This window comes from Pongo abelii, chromosome 5 (assembly GCF_028885655.2).
Source record: "Pongo abelii isolate AG06213 chromosome 5, NHGRI_mPonAbe1-v2.0_pri, whole genome shotgun sequence".
NCBI classification, from domain to species: Eukaryota; Metazoa; Chordata; class Mammalia; order Primates; family Hominidae; genus Pongo; species Pongo abelii.
Window position 1 is genome coordinate 24,523,945 of NC_071990.2, and position 24,896 is coordinate 24,548,840.

Genomic DNA, 24,896 nt, shown 5'->3' on the forward strand with positions numbered 1-24,896 from the left:
AGACCAGCCTGACCAATATGATGAAATCCCGTCTCTACTAAAAATACAAAAATTAGCCGGGCATGGCGGCATGCGCCTGTAGTCCCCACCTGTAGCCCCAGCTACTCAGGAGGCTGAGACAGAATTGCTTGAACCTGGGAGGTGGAGGTTGCAGTGAGCCAAGATAATGCTACTGCACTCCAGCCTGGGTGACACAGGGAGACTCTGTCTTAAACAACAACAACAACAACAACAACAACGGCTATGGACAGTCGAGAGCACCACTGAGATGCCTTTGGTGCAAAGCCTTCTCAGGGTTTCTATTTTACATGGAGACACTATGGGAATAGTCTATTTTCCCTCTTTGGCTCTCTACCTAGAAATTGTGGGTCACCTTTTGTATTTTCAGTGAATCTATGCACATCACTTGCCAGAACATCTTTAAGAGTAACAGACTGATAGAAAATGTTGGTGAAATGATATGGAATAAGGAAAAAGGACATAAACCTCTATGCAGGATAAGTTATCGTAGACACACACAGCAGCCATGGTCTCCACCCATTCCCCGTCAGGCACTACCTTTGTCGCTCAGGCTGGGGCCAGAATAAAACGCAGCCACAATTCCCTTCTGCCTCCCTCCACCTGGTGCAAAAGGGGAGCCGATGACCAGATCAGGCTCACTGTCTCCATTCACATCTGCAGCCAAGAGACTCCAGCCCAAGTTACAGTAGATGTCCTTAAGAAGAAACCAGGAAAGCACATTTTACCCAGCCCTAGTGGCAGTTAGGATACAGCGAGTTCTAGGTTTCTGCACCTGGCTAAAGTGGTAAACATACCTGGCAAGAAATGGTGATGTTAGGGGAAGAAGACATTCTTCCTTGTTTGGAACCAAAGTAGACATACACGGCACCCTAGATAAGGACAAACAGCAGATAGACATGAGGCTCTGGTGGTGACCCAAGAACCTTAAATAACAGAAGACAAAAAGGCCTGACTCTGGGTCCAGGTATGGTGGCTGATGCCTATAATCCCAGGGCTTTGGGAGGCCCAAGTGGGAATATTGCTTGAGGCCAGGAGTTCAAGACCAGCCTGGACAACATAGTGAGATCCTGTGTCCACGAAAAAAAAAATCTTTTTAATTACAGTGAGACCTTGTCAAATTATCACCACCCCCAATGATTGGGAGCTTAATGACAGACAGAAATCCATCCTATGCATTGCTGCTGGGCTCAAAGGAATTTTTTAAAAATCTGTCACTTCCATCAGACTATGAGAGTCTGCAATGCAGAAATGATGTCATTTATATCTTTGTCTCCCTGATGTCTTACTCAAGATCCTCCACACACAACTGTGCAGTGTGCTTGCAGAATGACTTACTCAACTCCTTGCCCACTTCAAGGACCAGCACAGTTTCAGGCTCTTCCATGAAGCCCCCGGCCACAGCCTGTTGTACCCATGGCATATATGAACGCCAACGTACCACATCGGTACCACTTGTCTGCCTGAGGATACACGCTGTGCTATTTTATTCTGTGTTAACAATCAGTTCCTCTTATAACTTGCCTGTCTCCATCCTCATTCATTCTACATGCACTTCTTTTCCATCATAAGCCATGTACTAGGTACACAAATAAGACCAATCTCTTTCCTTCTGAAAGGCTGGCACACAGGTCATTATGACACCCAGGGAAGAAGGGGATATAACAGGTACAAGCACAGGATGCTACGTGGGGACAAATAAGTATCAGCCTCGCCCAGGAGTTAGGTAATAGTTTCTGCAAGAAGTGACTTGTCACTCCTAAAAAAAGACAGGGGAGAAAAAGCTTTTCAAGCAGAGAAAACTGTACGAGCAAAGGTCGCAAAGTGAGACAGCCTGATGAGTTCAGGATGTGACAGATCGCTGGCATGTCTAGAAATGGAGTGTGAGGAGGAAGGGGTAAGAGGAGAGCCTGCGGAGGGCAGTTGGCAAGGGAGGGCCCTCAACCTCCATGGTCACACATGGCGCCCGGATGCGTGGTGGGAAGCAAGCAAGCCCTGTGGGCCAGGGTCCAGGATCTCTGCCTCAGTAAGAAAGGAGGCAACAGGCAGGGATCCAGCATTTGAGGAGAGGTCCAGGGAAGTCACCTCGCTGTTGTGATAACCAGAAACTACAGATTAGCTGGGATTTCTGTCTCCTTTCACTGGCATTCAGCATGGTGGGGGACGAAAAAAAGAGCAAAGTACCTGGTGGAATTCGGAAACCATAAGGCCAAAATAAGGCCAGGGAGGCAGCAGCAGGTGCTACAAGGTAATTCAAGGTCACGGCAAGAACCCCATAGGAGCCTGTGATCATCTGCTCACAAATGCTCTGTCTCACACACTGGCTGTCTGCTTTGCTCCAGGGGCTCACCCCAGCGTTGGCCTCCCTCAGAGTCCCCTCCCCGCCACCCCATTCTCCTCCAACCCTACCCCAGCAGCAGCCTTACTTTGTAGGTGAGCTGCTTGGAGCCCACCGAGGGAGCTCCCACGGCCAGGTCAGGCACGCCGTCCATGTTAAAGTCCAACACAGCCAAGGCCGAGCCAAACCGACCTGAGGGCTGAAGAGGCACAAGTTTACTTCCCCTGGGCTGAGCCACGGCCTCAGAAAGAGCACTCCTGACTCCCAGGGAGTAGAGAGGCCTGGGGACCACCCCTGCCCCCCGCCACCCAAAAGCCGAAGGTGCAGCAAGCTGTAACATATCTGCAACATATCAGTTAGGGAGCTCTGCCCTAAGTATATTTTCAGCATGTCTGTCTGCCTTGAGGGGAAGCAGAGATGCTAGAAAGTAGAGGGTCAGTTGTTATGAGTTCTAGATTTGTAGAAAATAGCCTCGTGTATGTTCTGACCCACATTAAGCACAAAACTTATCTTTGAAAGTATCTAAAATAGGCCGGGCACGGTGGCTCACACCTATAATCCCAGCACTTTGGGAGGCCAAGGCAGGTGGATCACCTGAGGTCAGGAGTTCGAGACCAGCCTGGCCAACATAGTGAAACCCCATCTGTACTAAAAATACAAAAATTAGCCTGGTATGGTGGCACATGCCTGTAATCCCAGCTACTCTGGAGGCTGAGGCAGGAGAATCACTTGAACCCGGGAGGCAGAGGTTGCAGTGAGCCAAGATCGTGCCACTGCACTCAAGCCTAGGCAACAGAGCGAGACTCCAACTTAAGAAAACAAAAACAAACAACAACAAAAAAGGAAAGTATCTAAAATAATCATATAACATCAGCAACAATAGCTAACATTTGTTAAATGCTCAGGATGTTCTAGAGCCATGCTGACCAAGGTGGTAGCCCCTAGCCAAATAGGGCTGTTACATTTAAATTTAAAGTAATTAACATTAAATAGAATCAAAAATTCAGTTTCAGCCCTGGAGCAGTGGCTTATGCCTGTAATCCCAGCACTTTGGGAGGCCGAGGCGAGCGGATCACCTGAGGAGTTTGAGACCAGCCTGGCCAACATGGCAAAACCCCATGTCTACTAAACATACAAAAATTAGCCAGGTGTGGTGGCGGGCACCTGTAATCCCAGCTACTCGGGAGGCTGAGGCAGGAGAATCGCCTGAACCTGGGAGGCGGAGGTTGCAGTGAGCTGAGATCATGCCACTGCACTCCAGCCTGGGCAACAAAAGCGAAACTCCATCTCAAAACAAACAAACAAACAGAATAAATAAATAAATAATAAAAATACAGTTTCTCAGTTGCAGTAGCCACATTTCAGATGTTCAAACCCTGTGTTTTATGTCTCCCGCACTGGACAGCACAGCTACAGAACATTCCTATCAGGGCAGAAAGTCTGCAGGACGGTGCTGCTGTAGACATTGTTCTAAGCACTTTAAACGGATTAAGGTAGGAACTGCTAGCATCCTCACTTTAACGGTTTACAGATGGAAAACTCAATCTCTTCAGAGACTTTTTTTTTCCAAAGTGGACTTTCTATATCTTTCTTATCCTACCGTCTGGAATCAGCCTAGACCTGAAAGTAATTCATTGGGTTTTCGAATTCTTTCTCTTTTTTTTGTTTTTGTTTTTTGTTTTTGAGATGGAGTTTCGCTCTTCTTGCCCAGGCTAGAGTGCAATGGTGTGATCTTGGCTCACCGCAACCTCCGCCTCCTGGGTTCAAGCGATTCTCCTGCCTCAGCCTCCCGAGTAGCTGGGATTACAGGCATATGCCACCACGTCTGGCTAATCTTGTATTTTTAGTAGAGACAGGGTTTCACCACGTTGGTCAGGCTGGTCTTGATCTCTTGACCTTAGGATCTGCCCGCCTTGGCCTCCCAAAGTGCTGGGATTACAGGCATGAGCCACCGCGCCCAGCCAGGTTCTCCAATTCTTTCACAGCTTACAAAACAATGAATGGCCTTTCACACAGTGGTGCTTGCCACATAACACACATGCTGAAGGACCCATGACCATTATTTATTAGGTAATCTCTCCACACCCGTGTGCAGTGGCATCTATAAGCACTGCCCCTTTCTATAAGGCAGAAACTTGATAAACAAGATAAGATTGCTTGGGGACACAAAACACACTAGGGCAGGGTGGGAACCAATAACTCAGGGCTCTGCTAGCTGAGGACTGGTTCATTTTATCACTATCAGCTGCACCATCCAGCCCTCCTACGGGCCAGCCAGTCATTCCGAGAGGAGCACAGAATTTTAAAGCAGGCCAGGCCTTGAGTTACCTATCATAAACCTTCATTGTACCAATGAGGACACGGAGATGCTCATTGCAGTCAGGGCCTGAGGGCAGGATTCCCATCCTTCGTCCATGCCTTTATCTTGCCATCTTTGAAATTATCAAAGGTCACTAGGGGAGGAGAGCATGGAGCCACTTCCTTTCTCACCCAAGTGGTCTTTAAGAGAGTTTAGCAGCCACAGGAAGCAGCTGCCTCTCTTATTCCCTGTCTATATGCACCCAAAGGTTTACACTTTACACAACAGTCTGACAGGGAAAGGCTTTGTAGAGAAGTAAGAAGCAACAGAATTAGATAGATTTATTTTGGAAATTTTTCATGTGGTGTCAGAAGGCTCTGAAAAATGCTGTCCCTCTGGGACTGTGACCTTACACACTGGCCAGTCACCTTATTTGTACATGTTGGATTCAGAGCTCCTTTCATCAGAGCCTAAACTAGATCATAAATCATTGTACCTCTTATTTTTGAAAGCGTGTGCATGGCTGGGCGTGGTGGCTCACACCTATAATCCTAGCACTTTGGGAGGCTGAGGCAGACGGATCACCTGAGGTCAAGAGTTCGAGACCAGCCTTACCAATATGGTGAAACCCCGTCTCTACTAAAAATACAAAAATTAGCCGGGCATGGAGGTGCATGCCTGTAGTCCTGGCTACTTGTGACCCTGAGACGGCAGAATAACTTAAACCCAGAAGGCAGAGGTTGCAGTGAGCCAAGATCATGCCACTGCACTCCAGTCTGGGCAACAGAGTGAGAGTCCATCTCAAAAAAAAAAAAAAAAAAAGCATGTTCAGGTGTGCCATCTTATTTTCTCTTCACAGGATTAACTTCACAGCAAAAGGGTAAGTGGCTTGCCCAGAACAAGAACCACGACGATCTGACCGGAAGTCTAGGGTTCCTCCCCCTAACATATGACACTCAGAGAATGCAGTGCCAGGCCAGTATCACCAAAAGCCCCACACTCGTTGGTGACTAGTAGCAGGGCTCTGTCTACCCCGCCCCCTCACCCCTGCTTATTGCTGTTACAAAAACTAAAGCCTCTGATGTTAGAAAAACTTTCCAGGACCCTAGCACTCTTGGGAGGAATTAATGCTTGGACTCCACGAGGAACGTTTGTAGTCACTGCGAGTTTTTTCAGGTGATGAATAACCAACCACTTAGGACAAAAGAAGGAAATCTAAAGAAAGTCTGGCATTTAGTTAATAGTGATGTACCAGTGTTGTTTTTATTCTTAATTTTTGACAAGTATACCATAATTATATAAGATGTTAACATAGGGGAAAATGAGTAAACAGTACATGGGAACTCTTTGTACTGTCTTTATACCTTTTCTGTGAATCTAAAATTCTGGACGGGTGCAGTGGCTCACGCCTGTAATCCCAGCACTTTGGGAGGCCAAGGCGGGTGGATTACCTGAGGTCAGGAGTTTGAGACCAGCCTGGCCAACATGGCAAAACTGCATCTCTACTAAAAATAAAAAAAATTAGCCTGGCATGGTGGTGTGCACCTGTAGTACCAGCTACTCAGGAGGCTGAGGCAGGAGAATTGCTTGAACCCAGGAGGCAGAGGTTGCAGTGAGCAGAGATTGCGCCACTGCACTCCAGCCTGGGTGACAGAGCAAGAGACTCCATCTCAAATAAATAAATTAATTAATTAAAATACTTACAAAGTTTTATAAATACATACATTTTGTGTGTGTGTGTGTGTATAAAGAGGTTTTATATTATCAATTATATTATCAAGAAATCACATCCCAACTGGCCACTCAAAGCAGTTCTTAATAGCATGTGTGTTTTTGGAAGGTATTAGACTAATGATAGAATAAAATAAATGATGTAAACATGCTTTTAAAAATAAAAAGTGCTTCACAAATGTACACCACCAGCTGTTACTGTAATTATTCTTGTTATTAGTTACTCATCCTGGAGAATCTGCCACAAAATGCAAGCAGTAGCTATTGACCACTAGAAGAGAAAGGATGAGATGGTGTCTCACCTGGAAGCCTTCAAGGATCCTGTGGGCCTCCTTGTCCAGGTCCAGGTCAACGGGCGGCAGGCCCAGGTCATTGCCGTAGATGAGGTACACGCGCCCGATGTGGATGTGGCCAGGGTGGCTGTAGCCTGGTGCGCCCACCACGAGGTCACCGTGCCCATCCTGGTTGAGGTCAGCTGAGGTCATTGCCCTTAGGGAAGTGAAGGGACCCACCATGGTATGCACTGAGCACTAGGGTTAAAGCTGTCGCCTGCTTCTTTCCTTTCTAGAGCCCAGTCTGTTAACTTTCTCTCACTGACTTTTCCACCCCGCGTGACTGTTGTGAATATTCACTTCTCAGGTTGTATTGTTAGTGTGATTCAGTCTCATTCTTCAAGGGGAAAAATAAAATAAAAATGGACAATTCAAGGCCTCTAAGCATTTCTGGACTACATAACCTGAGAGGATGAAAAGTATACTCATGAAGCTTCTTGTCTTATACACAAAACCAGGGCTTGCCTGAGAGTAGAGAGGAAATTCATGTCCAGCCAAGCCCCGTGGGCCACTTTCTGATCTGCTCAATTCATTTCAATGTGTTACCTGATCAAAGACGAGCTTGTGTGAAATAGACTATGTTTCTACCATAGCCACATAGGCACTTGGTAGTGAGCCAAATCAAGTGTCCAACATATTTAGTAGAGGCTCCTAGATGAGATTCCAAGAGCCACCAGTTATAGAGCTGGATAAACCAAGTCAAAGGTTCAAGTATCACTACTGGGGCTGGAAAGACCAAAAGTCATTTGTTTATTCTAGTTCTTATCACCACATGAAGAATAAATGGCAGGCCAGGCGCAGTTGCTCACGCCTGTAATCCCAGCATTTTGGGAGGCCAAGGCGGGTGGATCACCTGAGGTCAGGAGTTTGAGACCAGCCTGGCCAAGATGGTGAAACCCTGTCTCTACTAAAAATACAAAAATTAGCTAGGTATGGTGGCAGGCGCCTGTAATCCCAGCTACTCTGGAGGCTGAGGCAGGAGAATCGCTTGAACCCAGGAGGCAGAGGTTGCAGTGAGCCGAAATCAGAACAAACGGCAGAACAAAGGAAAAAGGCAAGAGCAGTTGTTTAAGGCTGTGATACCTGGTGGGAGGGACAGACACTCCAGTGGATCCGCTGCTGTTCTCTGCACTTTGGAGGCTCAATGCTGGCCACTAATGGCCTTAGGGATGTCCCTGTGGCTGGCTGTGCTTGTGTAGCTGCCAGCCCAGCAGGAGGACTTTTGGATCTTTTAGTGAGGTGGCCAAGAAGAGCCATTACACACAAGTGAACGACCAGTAAAGACAGCATTCACCTCCCCACCTCCTGCATTAGAGCTGAATGCACACAGGCCCTGAAATGAAGGACTGTCAGGAAATTGTGCCAAGGAAATGCAATGCCCTTTGGAATTAAGGAGTATGATTTTTTTAAAAAGCCTTCATCCAAACTTCCAGAAAATAGTCACTTTTATATACTTGGGCTTAGTTTTGCATGTTGTTGTTGTTTTGTTTTGTTTTTATTGTTTTTATTTATTTTGGGGGCTTAGTTTTGGTTGAATTTTAAAATCAGAGGAATTCCTAACATTCTCTTTATAAAATTGTCATGGTATACCAGCTTTTACCATATGAAGTTATAATATTTAAATCACAACAGCTATCTGCTTATATCCTTCTGATGTGACTAGATTATAAAAGAAATCTGTAAGAATATATCTCCAAGAACATCAGGGCTTTACAAAAATTCCATGAAATAATCCTTTATTGTTGTGATTATTTAGTAAACCGAAAGTTCCTTGTATTTAAACATATTTGACCAAGTGTAAGGAGATCATTTCATTGTTACAATAACCATTAAATTAATGCTTTTGGCCAGGTGCAGTGGCTCATGCTTGTAATCCCAGCACTTTGGGGGGCTGAGGCAGGTGGATCGCTTGAGCCCAGGAGTTTGAGACCAGCCTGGGCAACATAGCAAGACCCCATCTCTAGTACAGAAAAAAATGTTTTTTAAATCAAATAAATTAATGCTTTTGTTGATGATGAATTGATTGACAAACAAGGTGCTAACAAGCACCATTTAAAACAGTTGCAGAGGGCTGGGCACAGTGGCTCATGCCTGTAATCCCCAGACTTTGGGAGGCCAAGGTGGGAAGATCACTTGAGCCCAGAAGTTCGAGATCAGCCTGGTCAACATGGTGAAACCTTGTCTCTACTAAAAATACAAAAATTAGCCGGGCATGGTGGCGCGCACCTGTAACCCCAGCTACTGGGAAGCTCAGGCAGAGAATCACTTGAACCTGGGAGGCAGAGGTTGCAATGAGCCAAGATCAAGCCACTGCACTCCAGCCTGGGTGACAAAGTGAGACTCTGTCTCAAAAATAAAATAAAATGAAATAAAAAACAGTTGCAGAATGACTGAATAAAATTAATACTGAAGAAAACATTCACAAGTTAGATAAACTTATACGTACCAGCCAAGCCTCGCATAAGGAAATGACAAGAAGTAAGATGCTAAGGGGCTGGAGACATGCTTTTGTGACAACTGAGAGTCACCTATGAACATTGTCCTTATGTTCCTTTCCAAAGCCTTGTAGATAAAGGACATGGAATCCTGAAATAAAAAAATCGTTATACAGTAAAGACACATAGCATAATCAACAAAGCTACTGTTTCCTGTCCAAAGTATTGGACTTGTGTAAAGGAAATGAGTTTTTAGAAGTGCTAAACAACAAAATAAAACATTAGTTCCTATCAGCAAGTAAGATCACTTAGGACAGGCAATTAGGATAGTGAAATCATACCCCCAACTTATGCTGAGGGATGGTAGAGTTATGGCCTGAGAGGTTGGGACCAGCATGGGTAGAAAGAGTTATCGCTGTGTCACCAGGCTGGAGTGCAGTGGCACGATCTCAACTCACTGCAACCTCTGCCTCCTGGGTTCAAGCAATTCTCCTGCCTCAGCCTCCCTAGTAGCTGGGACTACAGGTGCTCGCCACCACACCCAGCTAATTTTTGTATTTTAGTAGAGATGGGATCTCACCATGTTGGCCAGGCTGGTCTTGAATTCCTGACCTTAAGCGATCCACCTGCCGCGGCTCCCCCAAAGTGCTGGGATTACAGGCATGAGCCACCATGCCCGGTGGACTAAAATTTTTTAAAAGACAAGTCTGTCCAGGTGCAGTGGCTCACACTTGTAATCCTAGCACTTTAGGAGCCTGAGACAGGAAGGTTGCTTGAGCCCAGGAGTTTGAGACCAGCCTGGGTAACATGGAGAAACCCCATCTCAACAAAAAATACAAAAAATTAGCTGAGTGTGGTAGAGCGTGCCTGTAATCCCTGCTACTTGGGAGGCTGAAATGGGAGGATCACCTGCACCTGGGAGGTTGAAGTTACAGTGAGCCAAGATCTCACCACTGCACTACAGCCTGAGCAACAAAATGAGACCCTGTCTCAACAACAACAAAAAAAAGAACAAGTCCTTTCAATCTAGAACTTTAATTGTATTTGTATAGGTGTGTGTGTATATATATATATATATATATATATTTTTTTTTTTTTTTTTAACAAATAAACTGGAACAACACCAGGATGCCAAAGATATTCTCCAGACCAGCCAGGCGCAGTGGCTCACGCCTATAATCCTAGCACTTTGGGAGGTTGAGGCAGGTGGATCACAAGGTCAGGAGTTCGAGACCAGCCTGGCCAATATAGTGGAAACCCCATCTCTACTAAAAATACAAAAATTAGCTGGGAGTGGTGGCAGGCACCTGTAGTCCCAGCTACTTGGGAGGCTGGGCAGGAAAATCGCTTGAACCTGGGAGATGGAGGCTGCAGTGAGCTGAGATCGTGCCACTGCACGCTAGCCTGGGTGACAGAGCAAGACTCTGTCTCGGGAAAAAAAAAAAAAAAACAAGATATCCTCCAAACCACACCCAAGTTGAGATGCGGCTGTATTTGCTGCCAGGCAGACATGAGAGGTCACATGCAGAGTGCTAGGAGCCATATGCCAGAGAATTTGGGGGACAACAAGCCCCTCAGCTTGGGATGCTGAATCGTTCTTAATGTGGTTACTGTGGAGACAAAAACACAAACTAGAGTGGCCCTGAACAAGCTGGCCAGATACTAGATCCATCCAAGTTAAGGGGACACAACTCTAAATCTGCCCAAGGGTGACATGAGACCAAACAAGACTTCCTAGGTCTGCTCCAAAGCAGAGAACAATTGGCTCAAAGCATGAAGGCAGCCCAGATGGCTCAGGCTCTGGGAAAGCACAGGGTCTGAGAATCTTTCAGACACGAGTATGCCCTTCTGCTTTGCCCATTCTAATCTCACTGGCAGGCCATGCATAGATTGCTTCATCCTAAAGCCTAGCTCTGACTTGCTCATTCATCCAGGAAACAATTAATCAGCTCCTACTATATGCCAGGTACCACAACAGACACTGGGAACATAAAGTACCTCCTTAGACAATTCATTTTTTTGCAAAGGAGAAAATCCAAATATGGCAAGACAAAATGACATGTGCTTTGATAGAGGTTCCGCTCCCCGGTCCGGGACCAGCTACATAATTTAAGGAGGCCAGGGCAAAATTAAAACATGCAGCCTTTTGTTAAAAAATTGTTAAAGCCGGGTGCGGTGGCTCACGCCTGTAATCCCAGCACTTTAGGAGGCCCAGGTGGGCGGATTACCTAAGGTAAGGAGTTCAAGACCAGCCTGGCCAACATGGTGAAACCCCGTCTCCACTAAAAATACAAAAAGTAGCCGGGCATGGTGGCGGGTGCCTGTAATCCCAGCTACTCAGGAGGCTGAGGCAGGGAATTGCTTGAACCCGGGAGGCAGAGGTTACAGTGAGCTTAGATGGTACGACTGCACTCTCTAGCTCAGGCGACAGAGCAAGACTCCATCTCAAAAAAAAAAAAAATTGTTAAGAATTTTAAGGCAGTAACAGCAGAGCATTAAACCTAAACCAGACCCTTCCCCAATTCCCAAAGCTGTCTAAACCCTTCTGACATTAAGAGCCCACTACAATCCAATGCCTACTTAGCTTCCTAAGCCTCTCACAGTAACTCATATTCCTTGTCGTGTGTTTCAGGCAAATACGACTACTCAGATTTCCCAACACCTGAAACTTTCCCAACCCACTAACAGAAATGTACTCTCACTGATGAAACACTATCTACTGTCCAAGGCCTAACTTGAATGTCCCCTCCTCCAGGAAGCCTTCTCTGTCTCATAGCCTCCAAGGTGAAGCTTTTCTCCCTGCTTTTTTTTTTTTTTTTTTTTTTTTTTTTGAGACGGGGTCACTCTAGCACCCAGGCTGGAGTGCAGTGGTGCAACCTCAGCTCACTGCAACCTCTGCCTTCCAGGATCAAGCAATCCTCCCACCTCAGCCTCCCGAATAGCTGGGACTACAAGTGCATACCACCATGCCCAGCTAATTTTTCTTATTTTTTTGTAGAGACAGGGTCTCATTATGTTACCCAGGCTAGCCTCAAACTCCTGAGCGCAAGCAATCCACCTGCCTCAGCCACTTAAAGTGCTGGGATTACAGGCATGAGCCACCACACCCATTCTCCCTGCTATCTAATGATGCCCTTACCTCACCATGGTATGCGTTGTAGTCTACTCACATAATGGTTATTTCTGTATTTGTCACTCCTTTCAGACTCATATTTTTAAAGGGTCAGAGTTCATTTGTCTTTCATTTTATATCCCCCAGTAGAGTGTCTTCACTTAACAGATAACTTCATTGATGAATTTCATACACAATGGGGCTATGCACAGTGATCCTTCAACATTGTGAACGCCTTTGGGACTAAGTCCAAAGAAGGACTGTCCTGGGTGCCCAGGGTCATCTTGACTTGACAGAGACCACTGAGGTGCAGACTCAGGGCATCTCCAGAACAAACCACATATGGATGCCAAGAGTATTTGCTGGCCTGGCACATGCTTAGGCCCAGGCTGGAGTGCACTGGCATGATCATAGCTCACTGTAGCCTCGAACTCCTGGGCTCAAGCAATCCTCCTGCCTTAGCCTCCGAAGTAGCTGTGACAACAGGCACAGCCATCACACCCAGCTAATTTATTTATTTTTTATAGAGACAAGGTCTTGCTATGTTGCCCAAACAGGTCTCAAACTCCTGGACTCAAGGGATCCTCTCAACTCAGCCTCCCAGCCACCACATCCCACCACAGGTAAATTTCAATGGACAAATAAATACCCAGGGACTCAGCGAAACAAGGTATCTCAAGAAGCAGCATTCCTCTTTCTTTCTCAACTTAGAGCAGAAAATTCTTACCGGGGTCCAGGAATTTACACTAAAGAACACTCCTCTTTCAGTATAGTTTATATTCCTGTCAACACTTTCAGTTAGGGATGTAGTCAAATTTCTGTGAAAATCATTTTTCTGCATCTTCGAGCTGTTGAAGAGAAAAAGGAATAAACTGTTTACGACTGAGAAAACAACCCCCTGTAAAACTGAGTTGAAGAATATAGTCATGTTAATCACAGGTTAAAAGAGTACAAAATTTTAACGTCAGAAAGCTGAAGGAGCAACACAGAAAACAAAGTTTTGGAAAAAAGCTTCATTTCACAAAATCTTTTAGTAAACACATTTCCAAGGCTTAAAAGCCTATCCTTATAAAACATATTTCCTATAATATCAGAGCTCTATGGTAGGAGTAAAAGGCTTCAGTTCTTTCCAGATTATGAAAAAATTTAGAAACAGGTATCAGCTGGTGGGGAAACTGGTATGCAGGCATACCGATTTTTTTTTTTTTTTTTTTTGAGATGAAGTCTTGCTCCGTCACCCAGACTAGAGTGCAGTGGCACGATGTCGGCTCATTGCAACCTTCGCCTCCTGGGTTCAAGCAATTCTCCTGTCTCAGCCTCCTGAGTAGCCTGGAACTACAGGCATGCACCACCACACCCAGCTAATTTTTTTGTATTTTTAGTAGAGATGGGATTTCACTATGTTGGCCAGGCTGGGCTCGAACTCCTGAGCTCAGGTGATCCACCTGCCTCGGTCTCCCAAAGTGCTGGAATTACAGGTGTGAGCCATCGTGCCTGGCCAGCATACTGATTTATCTTCAAAGACATGCTAGAATTAATTATACGATAAAAATACATTTTCACATTCAAAGATGTCAACCAGCCATAAAGCAGATGACTCAGGGAGCCAGAGAGGCTTCGGAAATGACTGAAGTAGGGAGTGGACAACAGTCATAAATGACGGGGCCCTGGGCATGACACCAACTAGTGTCAGGGTTCTGGCAACCCCAAGAAAGACTGCAAGCCTAATCAAAAGGTGCTCAATGTGATTAAAAAACAACAAAAGTATGTTGAAGGAATGGTTTGCTAGGAAAAAAAAAGAAAAAGAAAAAAAAGTTACCCAATTCAAATATAACAATGAGGACTTCACTGAACACTTTGTGTAATTTTCATTCTTCCAAAGTGCTAAGATCATTCCTCTCAGTACCTTTATCATTGCAATACTCTATTTTTGAGTATCTCACTCTTGATCATCCTTAAATATCTCGGTTAAGCCATCACTTCTTCAAGGAGAGCTCTTTCGTGCCCAGGGCCAGGACGCTCTGTTGCAAATCCCCAGAGCACCCTGCATTTTTAATTCCTGACACTTAAATATCTGTTAAGCCATCACTTCTTCAAGGAGAACTCTCCTGTGCCCAGGCCAGGACGCTTGCAAATCCCCAGAGCACCTTGCATTTTTTCTTCCTAGCACTTAACAATGTCCACAATTACTTGTTTAGTGCCCATCTACCTGCCAGGCCATATACCCAAGAGGAGGAACTGTTTCTGTCTTGTTCACAATGATCTCTCTAGTGCCTGAACCAGTTCCTGGCACCTACTGATTAATAAATGATATTTTATTATTTGTGTTATTTTGTTATATTTTATTAATAAATATACACATATTTGTAATATTAATAACTTATTAAATGAATGCATAAATGACTGGTAGTTGGTACCTGACTCCAGCAGAAAATATCATTTCTTAAAATACAAACCAGGCCTCTGGCCCTTACCACTGAGGGCTTCTCCAGACACTGTCTCATCGATAAATTTTCACGTAAAATCTGGGTAAAGTTTATGAGTAAGACAATAATATTGATAGTTATACTAACTACATTTCTTCTTTCTTTTATTGAGACAAGATCTCACTCTGTTGCCTAGACTGGAGTGTATTGGCCTGATCTCAGCTCACTGCAGCCTCGAACTCCTAGGCTTAAGCAATCCTCCCGCCTCAGCCTCCCAAGTAGCTGGGACTACAGGCACACACCACCATACCCGGCTAATTTTGTTCATTTTTTGTAGATATAGGGGTTTCACTATGTTGCTGAGGCTGGTCCTGAATTCCTGGACTTAAGGGATCCTCCTGCCTCAGCCTCCCAGAGTGCTAGGATTACAGGTATGAGCCACTGTGCCCAGCCACTAACTACCATTTAAAGAACAACTCAACATGTGCTAATTGCTTTACATCCACCACTGCATGTCATCCACACCATAATTCTGGGAGTGTTGATGTGCTTTTTCCATTTTGCAAAAGGAGGAAGCTATAGCTCCAAAAATCAAGCAGCTTGTTTAAAAATCACACAGCTGCATGTGACAAATCTGGAATTTGAACCTACAGCTGTCTCTCAACAGATCCCATGTTCTCAACCTCTATAGGGCATCTCCTCCAGGTGAGATGTACTTTTTCCATGAAAAATTTTGGAATCCACTTACCCCTGGGTGTGATTTTGCTGGCTGCCACATGCAATGAACAGAGGGTTCTCAGGTAGGTTGCAGTCACTGAGGAAACAGTCAAATGAGTTAGACATTTGTCTACTTCTTCACAAGCATGAATTTTACCGAGAATCGGCAGTGTGCTTCAATCATCTCCCAAAGGCTTAAAGTGTTCATTATCTAGCCATACAGGACCAATTAAGAGCCCATGTTCTCCCAGAGAGGGTGGATAGGCTGACGGCTATCACTATATGGTATCCCAGGCAGCCCCACGCTGCCGGTCACGCCAGACTCAGCCTTCCTCTTCCCTCCCCGCTCCACCTGCTGAGCTTGTTCCATGCTAACACGAAATGTCTCAGAATTTGAGACTGTGATCAAAACTGGTTCCCAATTATGTCACCTTCTGCCCAATTATACACATTTATGTCTATATGTGTCTGAATTTCTCAATTTCATTTCTTTAAAAAAATTCCATAATTTCAATAATTAAATAGCTAATGAAGGATCCCCTTTTACAAGTGAAAAAGCCTCTGAGAACGTAAGAGATAAACTCTTCCCATTAGAGGCTTTCCCCCAACACTGAACAGAAGCATTGAGGAAGCAGGTATTAATATAAGAAGAGTATTCTGGAATGAAGACTATCTTAAGATCTGTATGGAGGTCACTGAGGGAGGCTGGGGTAATACAAAAGTAATGTGGAGTGTAGGGGTGAAGAAAATTAGTTGCTGAAAAAGGGATTCCAAAAAGGAGGTGGGAAAAAGCTGAAGGCAAACTCTTCCTATCAAAACATTTCTGTGGCCAGGTTTGAGCTGAGGAAAAGGTTCTCTCTTTGAACCTTTTCTTCTCCACCACAGGATGCAGAAGGCAGCCTTACAGCATTAGCGCTACACTTTCAAATAGTGTTTGAGGTGAGTAGAGTTCTCAGCAATGTAACCACCACTACTTCATTGCTTTTTTAAGGAAAATATACCAAATAACATAAGTGAGCTTTGGAAGATAACCTGTCTTAGTAAGCTGGGAAATGCCTGTTACTATGAACATATTTATGTTTTCCTTTCTGTTATGAATTTTTTTGTGTTGTCTCTTTTTGGAGACTTCTCTGAATTTCCCATAAATTTTCATAAATTCTGATGAATCTTTCTCTGTATATGTATGCAAAGAAGCAATCAACTCATGGAATTTTATACCTTGGTAAATTGGGACAGGGATCAAGAGACAACGAAAGAGTAAGGTCCAGCTATACATCTTTCCTTAGCTATTTGGAGAACCAAACCAAAAACGAATACCAAAAAATGTTTTCCAGTTTGGATTATATAAGTAAGTGCAGGTCAATCACTCAAACATGCCCATACGTTATGAGTCCTTCCAATACAAACTTTGCTTCCTTCTAATAATAATAGTAACCAATACTTAGTAAGTGCTTACTCTATGCTAAACCCTTTACATGACTGATCTAATTTACTCCTTACAAAAATCCTATGATAAAAATAGTATTGCTGTCCCAATTTTATAGGTGAGGAAATAAGATTTTGGAAGGTTTAGCAACTTGTTCCAGATAACTCAGTAATGAGTGGCAGCTCTCTTAAATTCTGTACAACCACGGCAGTATGCACCTAAAAACCCACGTCCACAGGAGAGCTTGGGGATTTTAGTTGAGGTTTATTTCACTATTAAAAGTGGCATTCATATGAGATTGCTATCCCTGCCAAATTGTTACTCACTGAGTGTTAAAAACAAGTTTATTATGTACCAAGCTAAGGTCGAATTTGTCATCAAAGGGAATTTTGTTTCAAATCAACACAATATATAATTATGGTTAACACTGTTTGGGTACTAGCAAATGTTTATAAGGGTAAAGGAACATCACCCAGTATAATATTCTGGACCTACATTCTGTAGGCCATTCCAACTTATAAACAGCCAACTCTGCTATGATCCTGACCTGGAACAGTCTCCCAGGCACAGGTCCTGCCCAGAGAACCCTGTTTCCCACTGCTGGTGGTACAGCCTAAGCTTCCCACTCTGCCCTTTCCCTGATTCAGGGGCTGCCCTGTGCTTCCTAGCCACACCCACATCTCAACCCGGTTCAGGTCAGTAGTGGGGAGAGGCTGCATGTCCAACAGTATGGTCAGAAATGGGTTCTCTGGGCCAGGCGTGGTGGCTCACGCCTGTAATCTCAGCAGTTTGGGAGACAGAGGTGGGTGGATTACTTGAGGTCAGGAGATCGAGACCAGCCTGGCCAACCAACATGGCAAAACTCTGTCTCTACTAAAAATACAAAAATTAGCCAGGTGTGGTGGTGCATGCCTGTAGTCACAACTACTCGGGAGGCTGAGGCAGGAGAATCGCTTTAACCCGGGAGGTGGAGGTTGCAGTGAGCTGAGATCGCACCATTGCACTCCAACCTGGGCGACAGAGCAAGACTCTGCCTCAAAAAAAAAAAAAAAAGAACAGAGAAAAAGAAATGGGTTTTCCAGCCAGGTGTGGTGGCTCATGCCTGTAATCCCAGCACTTTGGGAGTCTGAGGCGGGTGGATCACTTGGATCTCAGGAGGTGGAGACCAGCCTGGGCAACACAGTAAAACCTCGTCTCTACCAAAAATACAAACAATTAGCCTGGCGCGGTGGTGTGAGCCTGTGGTCCCAGGTACTCTAGGCTGAGGCACAAGAATCACTTGAGCCCAGGAGGTGGAGGTTGTAGCGAGCTGAGATGATGCCACTGCACTCCAGCCTGGGTGACAGAACAAGACTCCATCTCAAAAACAAAAAACAAAAACACATGTGCTCTTAAAAAAAAAAAAAAAAGAAAAAGAAAGAAATGGGTTATCAGAGGAGCCTTGGCTCTCTCTGATCTAGGAGTAGTGTAAGACTCTGTGAGAGTCTAATGATCTACTACAGCTAGAAGTGGGGACAATCACAGTCTACCTTATCTATATTTGGGCTGAGTTTCTGATTAATACTTGTCCTGAGCATGCTTAGGAGAAGAAAAGGAACTGGAGGTTCAGCAGCTGTCCCACGTGGGCTAGATGTCAAATTTCAACAGAATGTTTTACAAATGCATTTATTTCTTATTTTATGTTGGAGTGTGTGTCGGGGCATGTAGCTATGGCTCTGTTTGCTTCTGTTTTTTTAGTATTAGGTGAGGTATCCTTTGACACCCTCAAACCCTGAGAGTGTAGTCAGGGTGGAGAGGTGTGTCACCACAGCAAGAACACAGCCACTCTGGGACCTGCGGAGACCTGGCACTCCAGCCCCCAGCATGGGTTTTCCCAAAAGAAACAGATGGAGGCTGGGTGCAGTGGCTCACACCTGTAATCCCAGCACTTTGGGAGGCCAAGGCAGGTGGATCACTTGAGGCCAGGAGTTTGAGGCCAGGCTGGCCAATATGGCTAAACCCCATCTCTACTAAAAATACAAAAAATTAGCCAGGGATGGTGGTGCACACCTGTAGTCCCAGCTGATTGGGAGGCTGAGGCACAAGACTCCCTTAAACCCGGGAGGCAGAGGTTGCAGTGAAGCCGAGATCATGCCACTGTACTCCAGCCTGAGCAACAGAGCACGACTCTGTCTCAAAATAGAAAGAAACAAATGGAACACCACCTGGCTGATTCCTGCCTGGCTGAGCCATTTCTCACAGACTCCAAATATTGCAATAACTATCTCTCTGTTTCTAAAACATGAGCAGCATCAACCAAGCCAACTGGATGGGAACCAGTCGAGTTTATAAGATCACCGAGTTTCCATTCTTTCCCTCTTTGAATAGGTTAGGAAAGCACTTCATGAGATTGTTTTGTTTTGTTTTTATGTGATCAGCTGAAAAACCTGAGAGTTATGTTGGGGGATGGGGTAAAAAGGCAGGGAGTGATTGGTAATAGAAATGGAATATGAATTCACCTGGTCCCATTCTCCAACATGAAGCTTGTTAGATGATAAATATTAGTGGACCAAAACGCCATATCATCTAGTCCTCCAAGAAAATACTCTTGGAATTGTTCCACCAAAAACGGGGACTTTGTAGAGTAAGTGGGATATAACTATGGCAGAGAGAAAGAAAAAATAAAATGAATATGGTACTATTCCTGGTATCTTTAAAATCCTTTAAGATTTGGAAGAATGAAGCCTTTACCTTGGAAACAGCTAGCATCTCACCATACCTGCAACATAAACAATAATTTTGGCTGTGAGTTGCAGTTTCTAACAGAGAAATGAAGCAAATAATGAAGAAAAAGTTCCATCCATCCTTTTCCACTGTCATGCAACCGCCTTTGAATAAGCAGAACCCATAAATCCGAAATCCAGTCTCAGGAAACAAAAACATAAAAACTGTGCGAAGGAAGTCACAACAAAATCAGTTGCAAATTGTCCTCTGAGTTACACTTACATTTCTAAGAACTGGATATGTGAACAATCAACGATTACATTTTCGGTGATGACTTTTTGACCATACAGTTTCTCATAAATTCCCAGTAGATCTTTGACTGGCACATACCTGAAAAATGCAGAATAAAGTAAGAGTTGTTTTGATTCTGAAGCTGAAAATAGTAACAGCAGCAGCAGCAGCTACCAGTTATTCCGTGATTATTTTGTGCCAGGCACCATATAAAAGTCTTTACATGCACTAGTTATTTAATCCTAGCAATGACCTCAGGTGGTTAGTACTATCATATTCCCGTTTTACATAAGAATAAATGATTAAGGCACCGAAAAGTTAAATAATTGGCCCAATGATGCAGAGCAAACAACTGGTAACTTAATCAAACATTTATGTAGGTATACTCAGATTGGAAACTAACTATAACGTACAAAAGGAGTGGTTAATTTTGTGAATTCAGAGTTCAAGAAGTAATTTAAAGTATTTCTATTGTTTCAAGTTGAATTGAAAAGAATTATTTTAAAAACACTATTATAAAAATGTCTCCTCACCCTGACATCTTAATTTCAGAGTATATAAAGTATACAAAAAAGTAAAACAAAGTATAAAAGTATTGTGAAAGGAAAATAAATCTCAGAACCCCAAAATTACTAAACTAAAGGGAAAAGTCAAGCTGGGAACCGTGTAGGGCAAACCTGCCTCCCAATCTATTTCTGTGTGTGTGGTTTTTTTGTTGTTGTTATTGTTTTTTGTTTTTTTTGGAGACGGAGTTTCGCTCTTGTTGCCCAGGCTGGAGTGCAATGGTGCGATCTCCGTTCACCGCAACCTCCGCCTCCCGGGTTCAAGCAATTCTCCTGCCTCAGCCTCCCGAGTAGCTGGGATTACAGACATGTGCCACCACGCCCAGCTAATTTTATATTTTTAGTAGACATGGGGTTTCTCCATGTTGGTCAGGCTGGTCTCGAACTCCCAACCTCAGGTGATCCACCTGCCTCGGCCTCCCAAAGTGCTGGGATGACAGGCGTGAGCCACCGCACCTGGCCCTCCCAATCTATTTCTAAGTGAGATTGCTACAAAGATTAAAAGCTACATATCTCCCTCACAATTTTCCCACAAGGAAATTCATGTGGGCAAAGGACAGATAGAACTCAAAAATCATCCCTCTGCTCACCTGAGACAAAGGTATATCCAATTGCTTCCTTTGCCTAAATGTTTCACTAAACCAGACTACAGCATAAGTGAGACTATTCCTGTAAATTGCATATTCAGTGAAAGGCTAATTGGAAATTCTGAAGAATGTCTTGTAACTACCTATGACCTGAAAGCCTCCTTCTCGCTTCTAGTTGTCCCGTCTTTCTGGACTGAACCAATGGACATTTTACTTATTTTTTTAATTTTTTTTTTTTTTTTTTTTTTTTGAGACAGAGTCTCACTCTGTTACCCAGCCTGGAGTGCAGTGATGCGATCTCGGTTCACTGCAACCTCCGCCTTCCAAGTTCAAGCAATTCTCCTGCCTCAGCCTCCCAAGTAGCTGAGACTACAGGTGCGCGCCACCATGCCTGGCCAAAACCACTGACCTATAAGGGGACTGAACCCGCGACCCTGGTGTCATTAGCACCACAACTAAGCTAACTGGCCAATAGCCATTTCACATATATTGCTTGATGTCCCATGTCTCCCTAAAATGTATAGATAACCAAGATGTGCTCCAACAGCCTTGGGCACATGTTGTCATCCAGACCTCCCGAGGCTGTGTCATGGGTGTGTCCTTAATCTTGGCAAAACAAACTTCCTAAATTGATTGAGACTTGTCTCAGATACTTCTTGGTTTATAGTATAAAGCAACGAAAAGAATTCTAAATCAGGCTTTTGGTTCACAAACATTAGTTATTTCAGTTGCAAAGAGCAGCATTTAAAAATCAGATTTATACTCAATCATCTTTTAATTTAAAAATCCTCAGAATAAACAAGATAAAAATCACAACCAATAAAATCTAACTTTAGTAGGTTTCTTTTAGCAGGTAAAAGAAAGAAACAATTGAGAGACTCATTTTTTATTTTATAAGAGCGTGGAATGGCATTCCCAATAAAAATAGCTTAAAAGGTCAGACAAAATAACAAAAAAATATATTTTTTTTTTCTTTTATTATTATTATTATTATTATTATTATACTTTAGGTTTTATGGTACACCAAGCTAGCAGGACAGCAGAAATTTTTCAAAGGCCAAAAACAACTAGAAACAAAAAAACCCTGGGAGGTAAGCAAACGGGACAACCAGCTTTTGCCCTGAGAATGTGTGCCACACCCTACATGTTAGGTTCGGAACCCGGATGGTTTTTTTTGTTTGTTTGTTTGTTTGAGATGGAGTTGGAGTCTCACCCTGTCGCCCAAGCTGGAGTGCAGTGGCATGATCTTGGCAGTTCTTAACTTAAGCCTACTTATTCTAGCACCATGGAATATCACCAAAAATGACCAGTTTAACTCCAGTCACATCTGATAAAGGAGACTTTAATGCAGCAACTATTATTAGAGATAAAGAGGGATACTGCCTCACGATAAAAAGCTCAATTCACAAGATATCCTTTTGAAATTGAATGTACCTAACAACATATCTTCAAAATGTATATAGCAAAGCAAACTTTGACAGAACTACAAGACATTGAAAAATCTACCCTCATGCGGGAGATTTTTGAAACTAATTTCTCTCTTAATAATCAGTAGATACGCCTGATAAAAAGTAAAGAAATAAATAGTGATGTTATCTTACTTATAACTTACAAATCTTTTTATATGAATGGTAAATTTTTTTTTCTTTTTTTCTTTTTTGAGACGGAGTTTTGCTCTTGTCTCTCAGGCTGGAGTGCAATGGCATGATCTCAGCTCACTGCAACCTCTGCCTCCCAGGTTCAAGTGATTCTCCTGCCTCAGCCTCCCAAGTTGCTGGGATTACAGGCACGTGCCATCATACCAGGCTAATTTTTGTATTTTTAGTAGAGGCAGGGTTTAACCATGTTGGCCAGGCTGATCTCGAACTCCTGACCTCAGGCGATTCACCTGCCTCACCCTCCCAAAGTGCTGGGATTACAGGCATGAGCCACCATGCCTGGCCTCAATACTTCAATTGTTAATTTTCCAATTCATCTCTAGATTCAATAAACACTTAATCAAAATTCTAGCAAAGTTTTTCTTGGAACATGACAACTTGAGCCTAAATCTTATTTGAAAGAACAAAGGCAAAGAATAGGCAAGGTGCTTTTGAGGAAAAAGAAGGACTAGTTATAAGATCCACCCTAACAGAGCCCAAGACTCATTATAAAGCTACAGCAATTAAAATAATCAGTATTGTTCAGGGACCAAAAGGACATATCGGAAAGCCCAGAAACTGACCCATACATATACATAACATTTTAATTTATAACCCAAAGCGGGTGCAGTGGCTCACACCTATAATCCCAACACTTGGGAGGCCAAGGTGGGCAGATCACTTGAGCCCAGGAGTTCGAGACCAGCCTGGGCAACATGGCAAGACCTCATCTCTTACAAAACATTAAAAAATTAGCCAGGTGGAGGCTGAGGTGGGAGGATCACTTGGGCCTGGAAGTTGGAGTTTGCAGTGACCCAAGATCACACACCACTGCACTCCAGCCTGGGCAACAGAGTTAGACTGTCTCAAAAAAAAAGATAGAAAGAAAAAGAAAACCAAAAACAGAGAAGGTATTGTAGATCAGTAAGGAAAGGGGAGACTATTGATAAATCATTCTGGGACAATCCATTATCTCCAGAGGAAAAAATAAAATTAGATTTACATCTCAGAACATACAAAAAATTAACTCCAGTTACATCAAAGACATAAAGCTAAGATATAAAACTATAAAAGCTTTAGAAGTCTATGTAAGAGAAAAACCATTTGCCCTCAAGGTAGAAAGGTTTTCTTTCTTTTTATTTAAGAGACAGGGTCTCACTCTGTTGCTCAGGCTGGAGTGCAGAGGCGCGGTCATAGCTCACTGAAGCCTCAAACTCCTGTGCTCAAGTGATCCTCCCACCTCAGCCTCCCGAGTAGCTGAGACTACAGATGCTGTGCCACCACACCTAGCTAAGAACAGATTTCCTAAATAAGACATCAGAAGTACCTATCACAAAGGAAAAACTGATATATTCAACTACATGAATATTAACAAATCCTGTTTGTCAAGATACACAATAAAATAAGTGAAAAGACACCACAAACTGTGAAAGGCATTTGTAATAACTAAGTGACAAACTGACAAGAGAGTAGAAGCCAGAATATATAAATACTCACAAATAAATAAAAAGGATAAACAACCCAACAGAAAAATAGACTGAAAACTGGAAAAAGTTTTCACTTAAAATCAAACACAAATGATCCATAAAATAGAAGGAAAGTGTGACCTCTTTAGTAATCTGGGAAATTCCAACTGCAACCTTAATGAGCTACCATTACATACAAACAGGCTGGAAAATTTTAACAGTTGGACAATACCAAGTATTGGAGAATGCAGAAGAAGCAGAATGATTACACAAAGCTAATGGTAGCATAAGTTAAGATGATCATTTTGAAAAAGTAAACTATGACTCAGCAACTCCACTCCATTCAAAATTGAGCAGAATTCAATTTTTCAAAGAATCTACTTAGACTATGCTAATATGCAATTTTACTTTTCAAAATTTACCAGTGCAGAAGACTTCTAATTATATTGTCAGTTATATTTTCTAAGGAAAAAAGTCAAGGCTCTAATTGCCACTTAGATACCACATATTTAAATGTACATTGCTCTTACCAGCGTCGTGCAAGGTAATTAAAATTAAATTCAAACTGGCTCAACACATCTCCTCCTAGGGTATGAGAAAAATATTGACATTTGGTGGATTAGTGACAAACATAGCATGCATCTCTCAACACGAGGTCTGACAAGTCGGATTATTAGTTTTTCACATTATTACACATTTTTGTTCATTGTTTTAGGTAAAGGCATGCCCTTTTTTTTTTTTTTTTTTTTTTTTTTTAGGTGGAGTTTTGCTCTTATTGCCCAGGCTGGAGTGCAATGGCGTGATCTTGGCTCACT

General features: G+C 43.4%; 1 protein-coding gene across 3 annotated transcripts in view; it reads right to left on the bottom strand.

Annotated features, from left to right (window-relative positions):
• Positions 1–24,896, bottom strand: part of GPLD1 (glycosylphosphatidylinositol specific phospholipase D1) — a 120,858-nt gene that overhangs the window by 23,453 nt on the left and 72,509 nt on the right. For 2 of the 3 annotated variants that reach the window (XM_063725390.1, XM_024248181.3), the window contains 11 exons: positions 24,612–24,666; positions 19,820–19,927; positions 19,565–19,592; positions 19,333–19,472; positions 15,440–15,505; positions 12,993–13,113; positions 9,165–9,304; positions 6,689–6,875; positions 2,445–2,555; positions 816–890; positions 559–715 (listed from right to left, as the gene is read on the bottom strand). In XM_063725390.1, the coding sequence (XP_063581460.1) occupies positions 559–715; positions 816–890; positions 2,445–2,555; positions 6,689–6,875; positions 9,165–9,304; positions 12,993–13,113; positions 15,440–15,505; positions 19,333–19,472; positions 19,565–19,592; positions 19,820–19,927; positions 24,612–24,666 (1,188 nt within the window). The remainder of the gene's footprint in view (positions 1–558; positions 716–815; positions 891–2,444; positions 2,556–6,688; positions 6,876–9,164; positions 9,305–12,992; positions 13,114–15,439; positions 15,506–19,332; positions 19,473–19,564; positions 19,593–19,819; positions 19,928–24,611; positions 24,667–24,896) is intronic. The other variant, XM_054557286.2, reaches the window with a different exon arrangement.